Source organism: Antedon bifida, chromosome 3, assembly GCF_963402885.1.
Source record: "Antedon bifida chromosome 3, ecAntBifi1.1, whole genome shotgun sequence".
Taxonomy (NCBI): Eukaryota; Metazoa; Echinodermata; class Crinoidea; order Comatulida; family Antedonidae; genus Antedon; species Antedon bifida.
In genome coordinates this window covers 18,344,629-18,368,946 of record NC_136228.1, presented here as the reverse complement: position 1 = coordinate 18,368,946, position 24,318 = coordinate 18,344,629, and the positions used below count along the sequence as shown (strand labels likewise).

The 24,318-nt window shown below is 35.6% G+C and overlaps 3 protein-coding genes across 3 annotated transcripts; 2 read left to right on the top strand and 1 right to left on the bottom strand.

The window, feature by feature from the left end:
* Positions 1-4,598: 4,598 nt before the first annotated feature.
* Positions 4,599-8,306, top strand: LOC144838196 (uncharacterized). The gene is made up of 2 exons (XM_078693555.1): positions 4,599-4,675; positions 7,496-8,306. Exons 1-2 carry the CDS (start codon positions 4,599-4,601, stop codon positions 8,304-8,306), a joined length of 888 nt encoding a protein of 295 aa, XP_078549681.1.
* A 2,312-nt stretch (positions 8,307-10,618) lies between these two features.
* On the top strand, positions 10,619-13,957 carry LOC144838195 (uncharacterized). Its single transcript, XM_078693554.1, has 5 exons — positions 10,619-12,445; positions 12,559-12,720; positions 12,829-13,017; positions 13,168-13,300; positions 13,514-13,957. The coding sequence occupies exons 1-5, from the start codon at positions 10,619-10,621 to the stop codon at positions 13,789-13,791; spliced, it is 2,589 nt and encodes an 862-aa protein (XP_078549680.1). The 3' UTR covers positions 13,792-13,957.
* A 215-nt stretch (positions 13,958-14,172) lies between these two features.
* LOC144838193 (uncharacterized) lies at positions 14,173-24,054 on the bottom strand. The gene is made up of 5 exons (XM_078693553.1): positions 23,587-24,054; positions 22,790-22,993; positions 21,512-22,236; positions 16,805-16,947; positions 14,173-14,476 (listed from the first exon to the last, which is right to left on the bottom strand). The coding sequence occupies exons 1-5, from the start codon at positions 23,828-23,830 to the stop codon at positions 14,173-14,175; spliced, it is 1,620 nt and encodes a 539-aa protein (XP_078549679.1). The 5' UTR covers positions 23,831-24,054.
* Positions 24,055-24,318: the final 264 nt, after the last annotated feature.

The following is a 24,318-nucleotide window of genomic DNA, read 5'->3' as shown; positions in this document are numbered from 1 at the left end:
GATGTTACGCTAGGCCTAGGCAGCCAAGCACCAAGCAACACGTACACGCGCTTCGCTCAAATTTACCGCAGTCATATTTTGGACGGCGCCCTCAATATTTCGTTGCCATGCGAAACAGATTTTTACTGGCTTACGAAAACGAATACGTGTGCGTGACGTATCCGTTTTCGTTATCGTATTCGTAAGATTGCGAAACCTCTCTATTAACAACCTGTTTTTAAAGTTTCTATCTGGCCCGTACGACTGGCTCTTTTAGGTAAGCAATTGTTTTGTATTAATTACCTTTAATTTGTTTTTTATATTTAATAAGTTTTATAGGATAGATTTAATTATAGACTAGTGACTTCTCATTTTTTGTTTATGATAGTACAGTGTGTATAAAGACACTAACGTACCAAGGATATGCATTATAGGCTACTTGTACACATTAAAGTAAGGTCCCAAATTGTTTTAGCGGGTTTGTACCTGAATATCAGTGTATTAATTAAAGTGTACTTATATTGTTAATATTATTATTTTAGCGATACATCGAATTTTATTAATTATTAGAAGCCAATGCTTTAGACGAAAGGTTACCGCCTTGTTACGATTTATGATCCATCTTTATATTATATAGATCATTAGTAATTACTTATTGATGAGTGATCAAGAAACGAACGTCTTGATTATGACGACCGATATTGAATCGATGATAGGACTAATTCATGTATTATCAGTTTTATTAGAATGTATTAGAATTGTATTAATCTTTGTTGTTATTGTAGTATAGTTAACTTTATATTTGAGCTCGTTTTTAATTATTATTTCTAAAATGAAGCTACTTGCTTGATTAATTATGATATGTGTGTATGATTGTTGTCTTACAATCAAATAGTCCAATATATTAACAGGGTGACCTTTTAAGTGTAATTAGACCCTATGCTAGCATTCCTAATCACCGTCGAGGTCACATATGTTTGCTGAATTGGCTGAACGAATGATGATTCATAGGGGTACACTTCTTAAAACTTTTATTACACTCTTGATCTAGTATGTTAAAGGATACGTTTGTATTAAAGATATTCCAAGGAATATGTTAGGCTTAGTGAATGTATAAAGTGATGAAGCATTAGCGTGTTTTATATTGAATTTTCACTTAATTACTATTGCTATAGCATTTATGTGTTGTTACGATGTTATTGATTATGAAGACAATTTTGGATTAATTAGAGATCAAGAGTTACCTGTTTTAATAGGAATTACACATAGTATATTGTATTGTTTTAATCGATTTATGTATGTTAGTTATGTTATAATACATGTATGTATTTTCTCTTTTAGTTTCAGATTAAATTAAACTTCAATTGGAATAAACTCCGGAATAATATAAATTTATTTGGAATCCGAGTTTTTATTAGTATTTTCGAACAAGAAGGGTTACATCTATGTACCTTAAATTGCTGGTAAACGGAAGCAGTGTTGTGGGTTCGATTTGGTCTTGTTTTTTTATTCGGTTTTTCTCAAATTTATCAATAGTATTTAGGTTTAAGGTTAATATGTTTCATGGTTTTCACAAGCGCCTTAAGCACTTTAGTGGATATGTGCGCTGTATAAATCTTATTATTATTATTATTATTTAGGAATTTTCTTTGAAAGACATCGATTTCGCTCTGTAGTGATAATACTGCCATTGTCCACAGTTCACAATTATACCAAAATATGCTTGTGAAGTATACGTTGAAGACTCTCATTTTCAGGTTTATTGTTATTTTTCTATTTTGGAGTACGTGATTTTTCTTGCTGAAAGCTCATGCATAAATTATTCATGAGCACCGTCCTATGGCTTCCCGTCGTGTTTCGTAAAGTTCCTATTGTGTGTACGCCATGTTGAAATCCAAGATGGCCGCCATTTAAAACGTATGTTGGCTTATAACTTGACTTATAAGTAACATAGAAAGTTAAAAACGATGTCTATGTTTGTGAGACTGAGGATTCCAAATATATTGTTATTAAAGTTGTAAACAGCCGCCATGTTGAAATCCAATATGACGCCTATTTTAAACACACACACACACATATATATATGTTACATTTTGACTTTGAATAAACCATTGGTAATTTACTGAAAATCCAAAATGAACTTGTGTTATAATACAAACAACATTATTCAATCAAAGAAACGCTCTAATACACATGAGAAATAGATGTCGGTCGATAAACTTCTGACGACGACTAAAACAACGACAATCAGCTAAATGTTAGTGATTTTATTTCATCTCTGGCTTGTTACAGTTTTCATGACACATTACCGGACTTCCCCCTCCTCTCGCAATGAACTAGTCTCGTGTATGTAGCATACTAAGTTAGTCACAAAGTAACTGCATAGCAGTGTTACTAGAGCCATCACAGATTACCTCTAATGGATCAATCATTCACACATGAATTCAAAAATTCATCGACAAACGAAATATAGCTTATATTCATTCCTTTTAAATATTAGGCATATTGCCAAGGCTAATAATCGATTTGTCCATAATTATTGCGTTGCCGGGGGTTTTCCAAAATCTAAGGCCAATTTTTAGGCCAAATCATAATTGTGCGTATAGTTTTGTATTTCCGATGCGTGTATGCGTTTTGATTTAGTTTTTTTTTTGTATCTCCATTGAGATCCAGCTACATGATACCCACAGCATTGTCATTTTTTCAGTAATTTGCCTTTGGATTTATATACTGTATATATACAGTATATAAACATTACAGGCACAGAATAAATTCTAATCCGCCCGGTGATATAATGAAATTTAATTAATTAGAAACAATAAAAATGACAAAACCTGTGAGAATGAGAGAAAGCCCTAACTGAGATTCGAACCCGGAACCGTCTGCTTGATATGCAGATGTTCTAACCATTAGACTACTGGGGCTTTCATTGTATTGTTCCAATTCGATTGGACAGACTCTCGGTGGAGTATGGCTGAATGTATCTGTACATAGCTGTGCCTACCTGTATACTGGTGGATATATATATATTGCTGCTACTAAATTTGTCGAGTAATTTTACGTATCTCCTCCGAAACCGCTGAATGGTACGTGCTCACATTTGGCACACTTATGTTTCTTTTTATCATTGTTGAATGTTTTGATATTAGCCTAATTGTTAAAACGACCTTCACAACCAAAATATTTCTTTGTAATAAAATTTATTTTAAATGGAACGCTACAAAAATAATCCTCTGCTTCATCAGAGCATGGATACCTAATAACCAGACAAGAACGTATCTTTCTTTTACTATCAATCCATTTTCATATCACGCAATCCATTTTATAACAATATACTAGTATAATAATAACATTTTGATTGAATAGTGAGGGATTAGTTACAGTTTGACTTTGAATAAACCATATTAGGCATATTGCCAAGGCTAATAATCGATTTGTCCATAATTATTGCGTTTTGCCGGGGGTTTTCCATAATCTAAGGCCAATTTTTAGGCCAAATCATAATTGTGCGTATAGTTTTGTATTTCCGATGCGTGTAGTACCCTATTTATCTTCATTTCCGTACGTTCGTAAATATTAGGCCGAATTTCCGTAGTAATTTATAGACGTTCCGAAATTTGAACCGTGTTATACCGGTAGCAGAGCAAAGGTTGCTTCTTTCTGCAAATGTCCTATCATTATTTTCTTTGTTTTATTTGGAGTGTGGTTTAAAACAACACTTTTGTAAAGTTTATAGTGGATAAATAAAAATGAATTTTTGGAAATTGTGGTTTTAACATCTGACTTTATTTAGCATTTTTAAATGAATTAAAATTCCAAATTATACAATTTAACCTTTCGCTCAATATATTTATAGCAACAACTTCATATTTTTTGTATAACTTTTTAAAATTATTAATTGATAATTAATTTACATTAATTGAGTACAGTTATTAGAATGTATTACCGTACCAAAAGTACCTTCATCGGGGACTTCCCCGTGACATCGCATTGAACGAAAAAAAATTTATCATGAATTTTACGTGCGAGAGTACCATTTGCGGCCATCTAGGGGTGTCATTTAACAATTTGCTTGCTCAATTACTCAGTGTCTACAGCCCTGGAGTCTTTGGGCAACCCTCTTAAAATAGTCTTGCGACCGCCCCTGATAGCTCTATCTATATTTATTTACAGCAATTTGTTGAGGAAACTAAATATATCAATGTAAATAGGTGGTATTAATACAGTTGAGTAGGCCTACGTATCGGCTGGTGGTCTAGAAAAAAATAATTGAAAGCTATAGGCCTAATGTAAAATATACATTTATAACTACTCGTAATGCACTTACAGTAGGTGGTTTATAAGTTAAACCGTTAAGGAGATAATATACAAGACTTCAAAATGGTAAATGGCGGCCTTTTTAATTTATGCTAATGAACCCACTTCCCGATGTCCGATTTTGGTAAACTTTGGATATGATGTTAATTTGGACCATATCAACCAGACAAAACAAAAGAAATTCTGTTGCAATTAATTGTTCTAGGTGCAACCATACTTTTACTGGACTATGGTATAAAAACCATTTTTAACTTGCTATGTTAATTAAAAGTCAAGTTATAAGCCAAAATACGTTTAAAATGATGGCGGCCATCTTGGATTTCAACATGGTGGATGAAATAGAATATTTTATTGATAAAAAGAAACAAGTGTACCAAATGTGAGCACGTACCATTCAGCGATTTCGGAGGAGATACGTAAAATTACTCGACAAATTTAGTAGCAGCAATATATATATCCACCAGTATACAGTAGGCACAGCTATGTACAGATACATTCAGCCATACCCCACCGAGAGTCTGTCCAATCGAATTGGAACAATACAATGAAAGCCCCAGTGGTCTAATGGTTAGAACATCTGCATATCAAGCAGAAGGTTCCGGGTTCGAATCTCAGTTAGGGCTTTCTCTCATCGGCTGTTTACAACTTTAATAACAATATATTTGGAATCCTCAGTCTCACAAACATACACATCGTTTTTAACTTTCTATGTTACTTATAAGTCAAGTTATAAGCCAAAATACGTTTTAAATGGCGGCCATCTTGGATTTCAACATGGCGGCTGAAATAGAATATTTACAACTTTTTAGTAACAATATATTTAGAATCCTCAGTATCACAAACAGAGAATATTTACAACTTTAATAACAGTATATTTGGAATCTTCATAATCACAAACATAGGTATAGACACCATTTTTAACTTGCTACGTCACTTAGAAGTCAAGTTATAAGCCAAAATAAGTCTGAAATGGCGGCCATTTTGTTTTTCACATTTTAAGGGTGAAGATCTAAAAAAAGATTTGAATTCAGCACCCCGAAATTACCCTAAAACACATGTTTTTTTGCTTTTAACACGAAATGCCTACAGCATTTCATTTTTCTCAAATCTGGACTAGTCTAGGGACCAAAATGCGTTTCAGGTGAAAATAGGCTATTCATTTCGCAACTCTTAGAAATTTACAGACAGCAACGGCAATGGTGACCTCTAATAAAAAGTAAATTAGCACGGCGCTGAAACAATGTGTTTTAATCAAAAGTGAAAGTACTTTACTCTTTTTTACGCTTTTTTTTCACATTTTTTTTCCCTTATGGTAGGATAATTTTTTTTTCTCCAGATTAATAGGGGGGCGTGCCCCCTGGATCCGCCACTGAAGTATATCTGAGCAAGCATCTTGCATCCACTGATAATATGTCTTACAGTTTCAGTAGAGTCTCCACACAATCTACATAACGGTGTTTATGAAGTCTTATCTATACTGTATTTTATCGCATTCGTTCTTAAAGCTTGTTCTTGAGCAGCTAGTATCAAACCTTCTGTCTCCTTAAAAAAAAAACCCATTCCTAAGCCATCTCCAAGAATCTCCATGTAGGGCTTTCTCTTTCCAGCCCTTGGTTTTCTCTTGCCACCTCTTCTGAAGTTCTGATAATCTATAAAATGTCCCTTTTCATCTTCTCATTTAAAGCAAATTGCAGCATCCACTGTAATATTTTTCACTTTGTCGATCGGTTGGTAGGATGGTTGGTCGGTCGGTTGGTAAACACTCAACTTTGAGCACGCGACTGCAGCCATGTATATGGCCTTGTTTCACATTGTCAATTGTTACTTCTTCCATGTAGTCCAGTTCCCTATGTATTTTCGTGTGCAAATCATGGGGAAAGTGTAAACATTGCGTTTTATGAATATTTGAAGCATGCTGGTTATAAAAACTCATGTTGTCAAATTTCTAAAATTCGTCTTTGACCTCTGACCTCAATTTGAATACTTTGACCAATTGAAAACAAAATGGTCATATCTTTGCAACGCTTAGATTAAATGAAATAATTAAAAAAAAAAAAAAATTAAGTAATTTTCTTGAAAAAGTTCTCATTAAACTGAATAGAAACTTATACCTTCAGAATAATTTGAGCCCTATTTAAAGTTTGTCCAACTGTTAGTTACGAAGTTACATCATATGTAGGTCAAAGGTAAAAAATGCCAAAAATCATACTTCCGGACATTTTTGGACAAACTTTTCCATTAGAACGAATATTAATATGCATCTTCCAAATAATTTGACGCTAAAATTATTTCATTTTCAGGCTTAGCCTACCTATCTAGTAGAGTAGGGGCTAGCCTAGCCTAGCTAGGCCTAAAAATCGGACAGAAAATGTGGAGTTATTTACCTGTATTTCACTAATAATACAAATCTAACATGCAATAGTAAAAAAAATGTTGATAATAAGTTACAAAGTATAATTTTAAAGTTAATATTGTGCCTTTAAAAAGGGTTATTTGATTGTCAATTGGCTGTGTTTACAAAGGGCTATCACACATGCGATGCTGGCTATACTAGAAGATAGAGTAGCAGCTGGAAGGATGACAGCACATGCTTTTCCACTGTATTTTTGTAACCAAAATGGTTTACATTTTTCGGGGAAAAGAATCATCAAAGATAGAAGTGAAGAATCTCTCTCTACAACACATTATTTAGGCCTACTATTAAATATTGTTTTTATTAACTATATTTTTTACATAAAAAATTGCTTTGTTTAATAAAAGAAACCATTTGGTCAGTGGTACTTGTTCTGCTTGCTCTAGAGGTGTTTCTGTGACACCGCATTGGATACATTGTGAGGTAATGGAGTAAATTGGAATGAAAGCAGGCAGGGGCGGTCAGTCTAATTACCGAAAACAACCGAAAATAACCGAAAACAAACCGAAAACAAAATAAAACTAGAATTTAATTCGTCACTTTGACGAATTATAGGTGATCATTTTTATCATTTTACCGAAATTAATATTTTTTTTAACATGCACGTACGTTAACATACGATCGGAAAATGTTGATGTATGCCATCTTATTATACGGTTATAGTGCTGAGTTGTGCCTATTATATACCATACATTATGTACAGTATATACTGTATATCTATATTAATTTAAAATTAACTCTATAGTAGTTAATATATAGTTAATATATATAATATTAACTCTATAGAGGAATCAGAACACTTATCCAAACAGAAATACCTCAAGAAATATCATATGCTGATGATGTAGATTTTTTGAGTCTAAACAGCAAGCATAATGTAAATGAATTAGAACGCCATCTATCAACTTTCAACTTAAATGTAAATAAAGAAAAAACAGAACACACTATCGTAAGACGAGAAAAAGAGGACATACAAGAACAATGGAGAAACACGAGAAAAGTAGGATCGCTCCTTGGGGACAGACAAGACATAATTAGAAGAAAACAACTAGCGCGTGTAGCAATGACCAAACTAAACTCGATGTGGCTTCGAAAAGATAAAATCAAATTAAAAATACGTATCAAGCTGTACAACTCACTAGTTAAAAGTATATTACTCTACAACTCTGAAACATGGGGACTCACAAAAGAAGAAGCACATAAACTCGACACATTTCACAGACAGCAACTTCGCAAAATCATAGGTATCAGGTTCCCAGACAGGATATCGAACATAAATTTATACAGAAGGACAGGAACAAAACCGATTTCATTAGAAATAGTCGACGCAAGATGGAGACTATTGGGTCACATACTTAGACAAGACCCATGTACACCAGCCAACACAGCAATAAGCTATTATTTCAGCAACACTACCAATATAAAATTTCGAGGAAGACCGAGAACCACCCTACCAGTAACTCTCAGCAACGACCTACTCACCCTTTATAAGCATAATACAGACATTAAGTATCCCGGACAATTGAAAACCAAGAAAGACATGAAACAACTTAAAGAACTAGCCAATGAAAGATCAGACTGGAAGAAACTACCGTAGTAAAAGAGATTTACGGAGCAGCCCAAGCGGAAATGTCGGCAGACTTTTCAGCGGAAAGGCAGTAATAATAAATAATATATAGTAGGCCTAGCCTAGATAGTAGTGATCCGTAGTAGGCTAACAGTAACACCTCTGGCTCTACGTACTACGAGGCCTTTTTATGCTTATAGGATAGCTTTTTTTGGGGAGTCCAATGTAGGCCTATGCCTATCTAGGCCAGATTTCCCATTCTCGCAGAACTATAGCCTATGCTCTAATAGGGCTAGTGGGTGTACTCTGGTCGATTCACCCCCCTGGTCGACTCGTACCCATGCCAACTCGTACTTAACTTCCTGCCCTCGTACCACCCAAATAATTGGTTGATTTCACGCTAGTAGGCCTAGCCTAGCTACGATATTCATTATGCCCTGCTAAAAAGTTAGATGAGCTACTAAACTAATTACGTATTCGTATAATCAATAACAATAATTGACTAGGCCTAAAAGGCGGCGGAAACGCCTAGGCCTAGGTCGTTTATGATGCAGCCGTATTTCGAAAACAAGGAGATAATGCATGTTGATCTCGGGAGTGGGGGAGGATTGAGTGTTTTTGAGTAAAATAAAGTTAGAGTTCAACCAAATTTGTTTATTTGTAATGATTTATTATTTTGCTATGAGTTGCTGACCGAAAACGTTGAGGATGGGCTACTATTTTCAGGTGCCTAATTTAAGATTAGTAATAGTAACCCACTACTCTAATAGTAACCCCCTTTTAAAAAGTAATAGTAACCCACCCTAAAAAACAATCAAAGAATAATAACCAAGGGTTACAATTAGATTTACGGTAGTGTTTACCGACCGACCAACCGACCGCCGACATAGTGAGCTGTAGACTAAAAATAAGCTATGATCGTTTTGCTATTAGCTATAAGCATGGATTAAAGAATAGAAGGATATGCATCGACGGTGACATCAAACGATTTTACAACGCGCTTGCCTATACTAAAGCACTGCTGCCAATCAAACAAACACGCTCATTGAACTCCGTGTCTCTAACCGCGGCCCTCTGTAAAACGCTGCGAATCAACTGTTACATTTTTTGAGACCAAAACGTAACCATGTAGAAATCGTATGCGCAGTCTGAATGTTCTATTGACATGTCTGCGTCGATGATTAATTGACAACAAAAATATATTGCTGAATAATTTTGTTTTAGTTTCATCACAATCGGACTACGAAAAGTTCACTTTCTTACGACTGGTAATTTTAAGTAGTTGGTAATATTAATAAAATATGCAATTTTTATATTTGAATTATCATTATTTGCCTGCCATCTTCTGTCATTAAAAATTGCGTTAATCTATAGAATATTAAATTATGCATTTGACCATGTATGTTGTTAGCGTGGCCGGTGTTCACCCATACAACAATCGTGTTTTTAATATATAGCTAAGAAGTGGTTTCTTCATAAATCTCCTTAATTATCGATGTGATTATATTTAAATTGTAGTGCCTGGTGATTGGCTAGTGGTTATGTCATCCACATCACATCCAATCACCGGGTCTAATTAAATGAAAACAGCGATCCCTGATCCGGGATTGGCTGGCTATGTATAGTTGCGATTCGTTACCTAGCGGTCGTTTTGAAAAGTACACGCAGGGCAAACTTAATCAGGAGTAGAAGTAAGACAACGGTGAGTATATAGACATGATTACACGTTGTATCTACTACACTTAATATTAGCCTAGGCCTACCTAGGCAGTATCAATGTCGGCAAATCATATGGTTTACTAGTATAGTAAGCCTAGAAGGCCTAGGCCTAGTATCCTTGCTGATTTTGTAATTTTACATGTAGGCTGAGACAACAAATAGTTATTTTCTCAGATGTAGGGCTACTACAGGTCATAAAATGCTACCTTAATGTCATAAAAACATTAGCGTAGATCAATCGCGGCAGAAACCTATATACTAATTACAATTATAGCATCTACAATTCTAAGCCAATAACAATATAGTATTGTTTTTATCTGGTATATTGATGAAGTAGGCCTACACTAGGGTCTTCACAATAACATACAATGTAATTTAATAACTGTTTTCAATAAACATTATACTCAGTGGCCCTCAAAGTTTCAAAGATCGAGGCCTCGGACGTTTTTAGCATTTGCGACATATGTTATGCCTGTTCCTCTGGGCACTGCTCATGGGCCCCAAGCTTCAGGGCCCCTGGGTTTAGCCAGTGAGCGCACATAGCCGTTACGCCACTGATTATACTGTTCAAATATATATGAATACATACAGTGCAACAATATTTTATATTTTCTAGATAGAAAATGAGCAATCACCAGTTGTGTCTGCAAACGATTTGTAGGCTATGTGGTAGCAGTAAAGTTTATATGAAGGACCGGAAACCGTTATTGAAAAATACTTTTTCTAAATTGATCAAGGATGCATTGGAAATTGACATTGCTAGTGATGACATAGATGTACATCCACCACATATTTGTCATTGTTGCCAATTGAAATTAAAAAGATGGAGAAAGAGGAAAACCAGGAATATGAAAAAAACTTGCAACATTACACTTTTGTCTTTTGATGAACGTGAATGCGCATCGTGTAAAACAGTACCATCAGAACCACTGCCAAGTTTGAAGTTGTATGAAGAAGTTGCGCAGAGGGCGGGACTTTTGTCCTGGTCCACCGGTGACCAAGTTAACATCATGAGGATGAGCCGCACTGGTTCCACTATAGTGAACCTTACAGTTTATTCGGACTTTACATGGAAGTTGAATGTAGCTGGTGTCGAGCAAAGTTATATGAGCCCAATATTCAATGAATATAAGGAAATACTTGATGTTGAAGACATAAAGCGTTTGTGTTATGTTCTTGTATCTACAAATATCTGTGTCGGTAACAATGACTTCCAAGATGTGGTCAATTCCAAGAAAGGCCCCGAAGGACAGATACCGGTCACTATTACAAAAAATGACAAGTACAACTTCCACTTTGAAACAATCAGGCATAACAAATGTTCTCTAATAATAGGCAAAGACATCGTCCGTTGTCATGTCTGTAAAATACACAGGGCCGACTTGTCAGCCATGCGCAACGCCTTGCGTCGTAAAGGATCAAACACATGGACTCTGTCATCAAAAACCCCAAACAGGTGTTTGTCCAGATTACAGCTGCAGAACAAAACTAGCGTCCTGCAGTATGACAGAAAACGTCTGAAAAGAAAAAACACTTATCTGGAAGACAAAATTTCCGAATTATATAGGAACGAAAGCGTAGAGCTCAGTAACAAACAGTCGTCTGCTCTTGAGGACACATTTAACAACTTTGATGAGAACAGTTTGTCGTCAGCGGCTAAATTATTGTGGGAGCAGCAGAAATTGTCCTTTGATAAAGGTAAGCAGATGAGATGGCACCCGGCAATAATTCGTTGGTGCGTTGCATTGCAAAATCGATCTGCTTCTTCATATAATTTATTAAGGGAGGCTGGTTTTATAAAGTTACCGCATCCCAGGACTCTACATTCATACAGCCATTTTGCCGACAACAGTTCTGGTTTTTCACCAGAAATGTTGAAAAGGATAGTTGCGGACATTGGTCTACACAAAGAGGGTGGAGAACTAAAGAAAGACGTAACTTTACTATTTGATGAAATGAAAGTGAAGACTGGTCTTTGCTTTTCAGTCAAAACTGGCCATGTTACAGGTTTCACAGACGTAGGTAGTTTAGCTAATGAAATTAAAGCATTCGAGAGACGATGTAAGGGAGAACGAGAGCCACCCATTGCAACGCATGTTTTAGTACTTATGATTCGTGGTATTTTTGGAAGGTTACATTCTCCAGTCGGGTACTATCCAAGTAAAGGAGCGACTAGTGATGAACTATTTTCTTGCATATGGGAAGCGATCGAGTATATAGAAACAGCAGGATTTAGAGTTCGCGCTTTAGTATCAGACGGTGCATCTCCAAACAGAAAGTTTTATAGACTACATTCTAATCCTGATTGTAAAACAATTACATACTCTACAACAAATGCAATTGACCCATCCAGAAATATATATTTCATCTGTGATGTTCCACATCTTATAAAAACGACACGTAACAACTTTGAAAACAGTAATTACCATAATAAGACTCGCCATCTACACGTAAGTTGTAAATTACAAAATTAGTTGATTTGTGTTAAATGAATAATTAATTTCTGTTTTTATTTAATTGAATGACATGAAACCATATGCAAGTTCTTTCTCTTATACTGTAGTACAACAAGCAAGATATCAAGTGGTCACATCTTCTAGATCTATATGAATGGGACATCGGACTAGACAGGTGTTCTCCAGGGTTACGACGTTTACATAAGTTATCATACGAGCATCTTCATCTAACTCCTTCTTTGAGAATGCGAGTGTACATGGCTGCGCAGGTATGTTAGAATTTTCACTTTCCTTCATCTTAAATAAGTCTAATATATAGAGCAACATGAAATCGATGTATGTATTTAGCAATTAATTAATTTAACCCTTTGCTTCAGGTATTAAGCAACACAGTTGCGAATGCACTCGAATGCCATGGACGGTATGACACAAAATCAACCATCAAATTCGTAAGAATGTTTGACACATTTTTCGACTGTTTGAACGTCTCACAGTTACATAAGGGAATCAGCAAGATTAAGCCAGCCTTAGCACCCTATAGATCAAATGAGGACTGGCGATTCAAGGTTTGTAATACAAAAAAATATTTGAATTGACAGTGGTTACAATTTGAAACTGTTATAGATTAATAGACTGATCCATATTATTATTATTGTTGTCGTCGTCGTTGTCTTTGTTATTATTATTATAGGCAAACCACTACATTATATTTTCAGTGGCTAAAAGATGACTTTCTTGGATTTCTGGACGAATGGGAGGCTGAGATCAATAACCTCGAAAATGTTAGTGATGGAACAAAGAAGAAAATGCTTTTAAGTAGAGAGACACTAGAAGGTCTCAGAATAACAGGTTAGCAAATTTGTGTATAGCTGAACATTTGTTAGTCAAAGTGCTGAAATTCATGAGGTTCTAACAAGAAACGTTAACATTTAGGTTTGATTTTAATTTCCATAATTATAAAACGTTCTGCTTCTGCATCCAATGTACAGTAGTGTTTGCTTTGTTTAATTGTTATGTGATGTTGTTTAAAAATAATCAATATGTTTTATTTTATATCCTTAGTTAATGCATTTGTTGAACTCGCTGGAGAATTGCTGGCAAGGCCTGATGTTGATTTTTTATTAAGTGAGAAGTTTAATCAGGACCCATTAGAGCAATATTTTAGTAAACAGAGAGCAGCAGGTGGTGCATCTGATAACCCTACAGTTACACAGTTTGGTCATAATATGCAATCCTTGTATGTCGCATCTGATTGTGCCAAGGCATCCAAAAGGGGTAACTGCAAAATTATGGAGGAAAGTAGTTTACTAGATGAGACACCTCTACCTCGAAGGAAGTAAATGTATCCATAGAAAATCCATGAATTTTCTGACAATTTGTATCTATAAAAGGTATACTTTAACTATGTCATTTGTTAAAAAACCTCTTAATACACCCCTTCTCCTGATGGGGGTAGAGTTAACATGCTTAGCTTTAATAAAGGTTGTGGACTTGCATGTTATTTATACTGACTGTTCACTGATCATTATTAATTGATTTTATTTGTTTAAATAGCTATTAAAATATATCACAATTGTTTTTGTTCAAATGTAAAGTAATGCTCAAATCTTTTTCTGGAAATAAACACATATAAACATCTAAAATTTCAAATAAGAACAAAACATATTGAAAAGGTTAGGTACAGCAGTGTAGAACACAAATGTGTACATGCAACAACTTTTTTATAAGTCTTTTCTTAACGCTTTCTCAGATTTGCGCGACAATGACTTGCTGTCTGCCTTTTTCAAATCAAGATAAACCTTTAAAAAAGCATGTACACGTATCTTGAGCCAAAGCTTGATAATCAATTCAAGCAAATGTTTTGATGCCTCTCCTGTAATTTTGTTGCGTATCAGATTGCACCAATATTTATGAACAGTTGGGTTTTCCAATACAGTGTCAAGAATTGTCTGCTGGATGTTTGCATTTGGCATTGAATCGAGTCTACTCACAGTTAAATACTTTCTGTTTTCATTCTCTATTGCTCTGTAATGGATCGGAAAGCTTCCGAAGTTTCTTATACCTACATTATTGGTGGCGCAATATATTGCATTGCATTGCTATTGTTCACTACTGGTATTCGCGGCGTATTTGCATATCAGGTGAATGATTATATCGAATAGGCTGCGTGAGCGTTGGTTCTGCAGAAGTTGTTTTAGTTGTTGTCTGAGTAAGACATGTTATATACTGTATTTCTTTTAAGTGTGGATTCTCGCCAATACTGTGAGTAGATAATTATTTTCTATACAACCATAATGTTTTACAGTATTACTCCATGTGCATAACCGAGTTAAGTTGTTATCGTTCATTATTTGTAACGACAATGAATTCACTGTTTATAATTTCTCTTTGATATACAGCTTTGTCTTATTAGATAGCATACATGTTGAAGTTAGTTGTATCACATACCATGTTGAAGTTAATTGGATAACTTACCAGGTTGATGTGATTAGTAGTATGAAATTGGTGTATTGGATCCAGGTATAAGTTCGTTAAATGTTATATACAGTAATACTAATGTTATATACAGTAATACTAATTGATAATTAGTGAAGTGACCATATTATAGTAAGCTTGCTTGTGATTGTTTTTATTGTTGAATTATATTACACTGCTGGAAAAATAATAATTATGACGTTGTTTTATACAGGGTTTGTTCCTGTTTAGAGAAATAAATGATACAGAGTAAATGCAGCCTCATCTTGCGTATTGTTTTGTTGCATGGGATACATGGCTTCACAAACCAAACCTTAATGGTCTAAACCTAGCAAATCAATATTAAGGATTCCCGAACCACGACAAATTGGCGTCACGGACAGGATGGATGCAACGTTTCAAGCGTTCCTGAAGGAGGATTGCATTGTGTATTTTCAACAATTGTTTTACCAAACCCTGGATCGTGCATAAGACAAGGAGTATTGGACAGATAAGATTTATGAACTTAATTTAATTTTAGAACGGAAAGTGTATGGTTTTATATATATTACAGAATCTTTGTTCCGATGGACATGGCAGCCAGTGTGTTGTTATTTAAGATGATGTTGTGAATTGATGCTTATACTTACCTTATATGAAATATTGTTACTTTTGTATTACATTTACGATACTTATTTTTTGTATTGAAACTCTGTTTATTGTAGTAGTGTTTAAAGTATTTGTAGTTACTATAATATTGTCACAAATTCACCTTCTGCAATGTCGCTAGGCGAATCTAAATCTGAAGCAGCTGCAAGCGGCGATGGCGTTAATGATATGATTGCGGCATTAACTAATGTTTTAAAAGGCGTTTCGGTTCAGAAAGCTCCTCCGATTAAGTTAGTAAAATTTAAGGGTGTTCCAAGATCTCCTGGGGACCTTACGTTAAAAGAATGGCTTGAAGATTTTCGAATTTATTGTGATCATTATTCGTTGGGCGATGATGATCGATACGATACCCTGATTAGTCATCTTGGTGGCTGTGCGAAGGATGAGGTTAAATGCAGTATGAGCATGTGTGAAAATGGGAAGAATGTGAAAGCGGCTATAAGAATTTTAGAACTCGCTTTTAAATCGGAGGATTCTGTTGCATCATATAGTTCAGCATTCTATTCTAGGCAATTGTTACCGGGTGAAACCTTGGCTGAATATAGCCTTTCTTTAATGAAATTGTACTCCCAACTTGTCGAAGCGTCTCGCCCCTCTGAGCAATCCGCTTTGAGACATCTTCAAGATACTACTTTAAAGCAGCGTTTAGTGGACGGTGTTCGTGATCCTACAGTTAAGCGTGAATTACGTCGCATTGAGCTAGCTTTTAGAGGAAAATCTTTTTTTGATATGCGCGAAGAAGTTCTTGAGTTGTATAAAATTGATATTGTTAGGACAAATCCGCGTGCACATGGCGTAGAATGTAATGAACGGCCCTCAGAACTATCAGAAGTAAAGCGAGAATTGCAAGCATTAAAGAAACAAATTAGCGAAATTCAGCGTTCCCAATTTATATCTAGTCCACCTAAGTTTAATCAAAATTCTACAGGTCCTTTAAAATGTTACAATTGCGGTAAAAATGGTCATACCAAATCTGATTGTGAAATACCTTCTGGGTTGTGTTGGTTTTGTAGAGGAAGAGGTCATTATTCATATGCATGTCCACATAAGAATCGTAGTAGTAATTCTAATACTCCGGGTATCCAACGTAGTGATTCAGATACGCCTACTCAAGATATAATTAATACTGTTTCTAAGTCACAAGCCAATCATCCAATTCCAACTGGTAATGTTGAACGTGAAGTTCATATCCCTGTTGTTGCCACGGACAATAATGGAAATATGTCTAACGCCCAATCCTTGAAATGTTCCGATGCTGTTTTAGTAGATAAATTAGTAGCCAGAAGTCCATGTACTATCGTTAGAATAGGCTCAACTGAGTTAGGTTGTATCTTGGATACAGGGGCTGAAGCTTCAATAATTCCGTCATCGGTCTATAATAAGCAGTTAAAGTCAATTGTTGGAGAGCTGGGATCTGTTAATGGACTTTTCATGAATGTTATCGGTGTTTGTGGGGTGGAGGTTCCAATCGAAGGATATGTAGAAATTCCCATTGTTATAGGTGAACAAAAGTTAACTGGTAGCTTTTTGGTAGTTTCAGATGCTGTCACTGTAACTAATCATAGTAATGAATATCCTGTTTTGATTGGGTGTAACATTTTACGCGAATTACAAGGTTTCCATCTATTACGTGATCTTTCACAGGTAACAGCTACACATGTTGATGCTCCATGGAATAGAAAGGCTGAAATTCTTTTGCAAGTAGATGAGGATGAATCAAGTATCTTAGTTTCTTTGCAACATTCTGACGTGACTGTTCCTTGTGATTCACATTCAGACATTGTTGACGGTAGTGTAAAATCTGATATTGATGATTGTAAATTTAGTGACCACACCCAAAGTCGACTCGTATCCGTCGGTTCTGTGCGTAAGTTATATGACATTAATCACTCTTATTCTAATTCTTTTTGTGGTACCGAGTTAAATTCTGAGAGCCAGCAGTTACCGCCTGGGGTAATTATCAACGGTAACCTTGATTGTGTGGAAACTCAACTAGTGACTAACCTATTGTCCAAATATAATCATGTTTTTTCTCATAGTGCTTTTGATGTTGGAAAGTGTGATGTTATTCCTCATGTTATCAATTTAAAAGATGAAACTCCAATTAGACTACCATATCGTCGTATTCCTCCTCATTCTATATCAAGTGTTAAGTCTATGTTACAAGAAATGTTAGACCAGGGAATAATTAGGCCGTCCAAGAGCGAATTTGCAAGTCCCATTGTGTTGGTCAAAAAGAAAGACGGGTCTTTGCGCATGTGCGTTGATTATAGGAAGTTGAATTTCCAAACGTTGAAAGATTCATTTCCCCTACCACGCATTGATGAGGTTTTAGAAGTACTCACTGGGTCTTGTTATTTTTCTACCTTAGATTTATCTCATGGATTTTTCCAAATTATAATGGCAGACGAATCTATTAATAAAACTGCATTTAGGGTTCCTTGGGGACTGTATGAATTTGTTCGTATGCCGCAGGGTCTGTCTAATAGCCCGGGAACATTTCAACGTGTAATGGAATATGTATTAGGCGACATGAATTTGACTCAGATTGTGTTGTACTTGGATGACATTTTGATATTTTCTTCTTCGTTTAAACAACATTTATCTAGATTAGAAAATGTGTTGTCTAGATTGTTTAAGTATGGGTTAAAGGTTAAGGGCAAGAAGTGCGATTTCTTTAAGACGGAGGTAACCTATTTGGGTCATGTTATTTCATCTGCTGGAGTTGCTGTAGACTATGGGAAAATAGAAAAGATACTGACCTGGCCAACGCCAAACAGCATTACTGAACTTAAATCATTTCTGGGACTCTCTTCATACTATCGAAAGTTTATCTGTAATTATGCCAAAATTGCTGCGCCTTTGCATTTGGTAACCCGGTTGTCTGACACACAAGCGGGGAAGGCCTACAGGTTTCGTTGGACTGAAATTGAAGAAGCTGTATTTGTTGAATTAAAAAATGCTTTAACTAAACCCCCAGTTCTTGTATATCCCAAATTTGATGAACCATTTGTTATTGAAGTAGATGCCAGTTTGAAAGGTTTAGGTGCTTGCTTGTTGCAGGACTCTAATGGTTCTCTTCATCCAATTGCTTATGCAAGTAGAAGTCTTCGTGGTGCTGAATGCCGATACCCTGATTTATCGAGTTTTAAGTTGGAGTTGTTGGGGCTAAAATGGGCAGTGGTGGATAAATTCGCTTCTTACATTCAGGGTTCAAAGGTTACCATTTTTACTGATCATAATCCTTTAGCGCATTTAAAAACTGCAAAGCTTGGCGCTACAGAAATGAGATGGGTCTCTCAGTTAGCTATGTTCGATATTGAAATCAAATATAAGCCAGGTTCTAGCAACAAATGTGCCGATACTTTAAGTCGTCGTCCGATTAGCGTGTGTACAGATTTTAAGTCAGATCTAGGAGTTATCGCTTCATGTCTTAATATATATGTTGATTCTCATCCCTCAATTAATAAGTGTAAACCACGTATTGAAATTGATCAATCATCACGTAGTATTAACAAGGCATTGTCTATTTTTCCTTCTTACTCTCATGAGCAGTTGGCAGAATGTCAGAAGAAAGATAGGGAATTGGGAGAAATCTGGAAATTATGGATGGAAAAATGGTGTCCTGGTGACCGCTACAATACAGATAATTCTAGAATGTTGGGCTGGTTGAGACAGTGGACAAGTTATAGAGAGATTTGTGGAGTTCTGTATAGAGAGATCAATGAAGATATCCATGGTAAAATTCATCAATTGTTAGTGCCTACTAATTTGCGCAATCTTTTTATAGATTTATGTCATGATAAATGGGCTCATCAAGGAGTTCAACGGACTATACAACTTCTAAAGCGTCGATGTTTCTGGCCAGGTATGAACGGTGATGTACGTACGCATATTTCCAAGTGTTTTAGTTGTGTATCTAGTAAAGTCCCTACACCAACGGTCAAACCCCCTCTTCGTCATATTCTAGCCTTTCGTCCCGAAGAGATTCTTGCTATAGATTTCTTAAAGATGGATCGTGGAAAGGGAGGCTATGAGGACATTCTTGTTATGACTGATGTGTTTAGTAAGTTTTCACTAGCGGTCCCATGTAAAGATCAGACGGCTGATACAGTGGCTCGTGTATTGAGAGATAATTGGTTTTCCCATTATGGTGTGCCAGCACGGTTACATTCGGATCAAGGTAGATCCTTTGAGGGTAAAATTATTCGAGGTATATGTAGTCTTTATGGCATGACAAAATCTCGCACTACGGCGTATTGGCCTGCAGGTAATGGGCAGTGCGAACGTTTCAACAAGACCTTATGCAGTTTATTGCGTTCTTTAAGCCCGAAAGATCGACACAAATGGCCCGAATTGCTGCAGCATATTGTGTTTATGTATAATTCCACCCCTCATACCGTTACAGGTGTAACACCGTATCTTCTTATGTTTGGTCGTGAACCATTAATTCCATTAGATCACTTTATTGGAGGTGCGGAACAAGATTGGTCTGAGGATTATTTGACTAAAGAAGCTGATCTCATGAAGAGGGCATATGAAGTGGTTTCACGTAGAATCAAATCAGCAGCAGCTAAAGAAGAGCATCGTTATAAGTCTTGTTCTCCGAAGGAAATATTAGAAATTGGTGATCGGGTTTTACTTCGCCGAAGACATTTTAATACTAGACATAAATTGGCTAATAAGTTCGAGGAGCACTCATATATTGTTGAGACTATTAACAAAGAAGCAGACGTTTTTGGTATCCGCTCTGCAGTTGGGGGTCCTTTGAATTATGTTAACCGCAGACGATTGCGATCAGATCCTAGGAGTGTGGTGGAAGAACCGGTACATTTTGATTGGAATGAGTGGTTGCCGTATGATGGTCTAGAAGCGGATGTAAACTATAAAGATGAAAGTTGTGAGTCTGAATCTGACGATGATGTTGAAAGTTTTAAGATTGTTGTAGATGTGAATTCTGATAAACAAATAGATGTTGAGCGTGATGATTCGGGAGTAATTCCAAGGCGATCATCTCGTTCTACAAAAGGTGTTCACAAAAATCGATATCGTTTACCCATGTCCACTCTTCAAAAATAAATTTGTTTGTTTCGCTCCTTTTGGGTCAAAAGGGCATCCAAGCGGGGAAATTGTAATGGATCGGAAAGCTTCCGAAGTTTCTTATACCTACATTATTGGTGGCGCAATATATTGCATTGCATTGCTATTGTTCACTACTGGTATTCGCGGCGTATTTGCATATCAGGTGAATGATTATATCGAATAGGCTGCGTGAGCGTTGGTTCTGCAGAAGTTGTTTTAGTTGTTGTCTGAGTAAGACATGTTATATACTGTATTTCTTTTAAGTGTGGATTCTCGCCAATACTGTGAGTAGATAATTATTTTCTATACAACCATAATGTTTTACAGTATTACTCCATGTGCATAACCGAGTTAAGTTGTTATCGTTCATTATTTGTAACGACAATGAATTCACTGTTTATAATTTCTCTTTGATATACAGCTTTGTCTTATTAGATAGCATACATGTTGAAGTTAGTTGTATCACATACCATGTTGAAGTTAATTGGATAACTTACCAGGTTGATGTGATTAGTAGTATGAAATTGGTGTATTGGATCCAGGTATAAGTTCGTTAAATGTTATATACAGTAATACTAATGTTATATACAGTAATACTAATTGATAATTAGTGAAGTGACCATATTATAGTAAGCTTGCTTGTGATTGTTTTTATTGTTGAATTATATTACACTGCTGGAAAAATAATAATTATGACGTTGTTTTATACAGGGTTTGTTCCTGTTTAGAGAAATAAATGATACAGAGTAAATGCAGCCTCATCTTGCGTATTGTTTTGTTGCATGGGATACATGGCTTCACAAACCAAACCTTAATGGTCTAAACCTAGCAAATCAATATTAAGGATTCCCGAACCACGACAGCTCTAAAGAATAAGTAAACATCATCATTGACATTAAACAATCGACCACGTGTCTGCTTTGCTATCCATAATTGTGTGTAGTCCAAAAATGAATGAGTCGCATCAGAACCCTTTACCTGCCACTCTGCAAGAAATTTGCAGTAGGTCTTAGCTGTTATGCTGGTTGTTTTGTTTAATTTCTTAAGTAGTGCATAAGGTATGTATCCAGCCACATATCGAACTACTTGTTCTTCATTGCTGTCCAATGGTTTTGGGTCTTTCACCTCAGGTATGGGCATGTCTTTATTGTGACGATCAGTTAACATTAAATCTAAAATTGTTCTCATGATAAAGTGATTTAATGTTCTAGCATGTTGACCTTCACTGTCCAAATTTAAAGCTTCCATTAAATTCTTCCACCTAACAGTACCGTTATTGATACAATATTGATGAAATGCACGACAGACCATTTCATTACCCTCAGGTTTAATGGTCTTTGTGTCACCAGTTGTCACAATTTGCCAAAAATCTTTAGCAGTGTTTTTAGAGTAGTCCTGAAACTCTGATGTATTATTATTTTCAAGTAACACTTTGGCAAGAGCTAAAACTTGTTTTGCTGTTGGATAATCGGCTGTGTACACAGGATGGTGCATGACCTGTTCTAACGCTGACATCAAGTATGACTGACTATTATTGATTGCATTTTCTTTCGTAAATTTAATAGTTGGTCTTTGAACAGCTGAAAATACATCATACAATATAAAATGTACAATTAAGATAATAAAACACCCTAAATCTGTTCGGCCTATGAAATAAAATGTCATGCTTTTAGATGAAATTCCATAAATGAATGGAATGTTAAAAATTTAAGTTTGCTCTTCCTCTACTACAAAGTAGAAAGTGGTCCATGATTTTTAAAATGACACCTTATGCATGACACATGAAATGTACAGTAAGACATATGTCTCCTGCCAAAAATCTGTTTATATTTTTTCCCACTAATATAGATTAAATAACAGAGAAATAATTTACCATAATTGAACAATAATAATACATAAGTATAAAGAACAAATCAATTTGTACAAACAAAATAATTGATGTCTTATTATAGACTAAGGCCGTGTTTCTGTAGCCAAAAATTAACCGGTAATCCAAAAAAAAAAACAATTTAATTTTTTATTAATTATCTGGTTTAAAAAAAACAAGATAATTTATGTTTAGCTACGGAAACACGACCTATGCCCATGGCAATAATGGGGGTGGGAGTTAAAATTAATTTAAAGCCTTCTTACTACTTTTTCTAGTCTTTTTAGCTGTAGTCTTCAATTTATCTTGCTTCTTTTTAGCTGTAGTCTTCAATTTCTCTGGCTTCTTTGTCACATTGGTGACATCTGTGTGAAAATAACTAAATAGGTCATTCATTGTAGAAAGGCTAGGTCTACCACGAGAGGACATTCTATATGAATTAATTACTGTAGGCAGTACATTGCTTTTCTCTTTTTATCATAATTAATCATATGCATACATTTCACTTTTCACTCACAGACAAGGAATGACCTGATTTAATGTTTTTAAGGTAAAAACAAAACATTAAAAATTGCAGGGAAAGAAATTAATTATCCATATTTATACAAAACAAATAACCAAACACAATCTAATTAATCAAATTATGTAATTTGTACCCCTTCTCTGTTATATTGTATGAGGGTAGCCTTGCAACTAGCCTGGCAATAAAGTTTGAATAATTGCCAGGGGCCCTACTACTAGATTTATAGAAAGCTTAGTTAGTTAGTGTACTGTCTTAGTACTACTCCTCCTACTGTAGGCCTACTACTACTAGGCTAGCATAGTTTAATCATGGATTCATTAATAATGAATTAATTTTAAATTATTAATTTTAAAAATATTAAAGTACGCCTGTAATCTCCAAGGCTTCAATTCAAGTCATGGCTGCATCACTAATTTCGGTTGCGGGCAATTCGTTGGTAATGTTAAATTCGTCATCTTCAGAAACAACACTACTATGCCTACTAAGCACTACTAAGGGAATAATAAACTAGGCTAGGCCTCTAGGCCCTAATATATTTACCCTTCAGGCCTAAACCTAAGCGGTCTCCTTCGCTTTCGCCGACAGAACGTGTTGGACCATCATTAACACATTTTCCTCCATAACCATTGTCTGAATCCAAGCATGGATTATTCTTTAATCCATGATCCAAGACAACCTCTTCTTCACGAAACTCTATATCTGGGAGATCGTTTAATTCGACTTCGAATTCCTCATCAGAAAGGTTATAACTAAATTCGTCGTCGTATAAAGTGTTCGTCGCCATTGTTGCTAGCGCTAAAACATCATGCCACCAAAGAACGCGCGAAAAAAGCGTAGCCAACTAAGTTAAATGTCATTGCACATGTGCAGTAAACAATATATTAGGCACGCGACCGTTTCGTTGTTACCGTGCGGTTAATTAAACTGTAACATTGTGGGCGGTCCGCGGTCTGTCGGCGAGAGTCAAGGAACCCTTGATCTCACGTCGATGCATATCCTTCTATTCTTTAATCCATGCTATAAGGAAGTGTAAGTTCCGGCGAACTACGGGTGCCATCATAATTTATTTAATTATACGTGCGAGAGTACCATTTCCGGCCGGCCATCTAGAAGGGGTGTCCTTTAAAATTAATGTCATATTATATTGTTACCGTATAGTGTGTTATTTTTTATACTATATTTCAATATCTATTTTTGTGATAAGTGAGCAATGCAATTTCCAGTTTATTTCGACAATAAAAGTTATCTGTATCTGTAAAAATTTGCTTCACC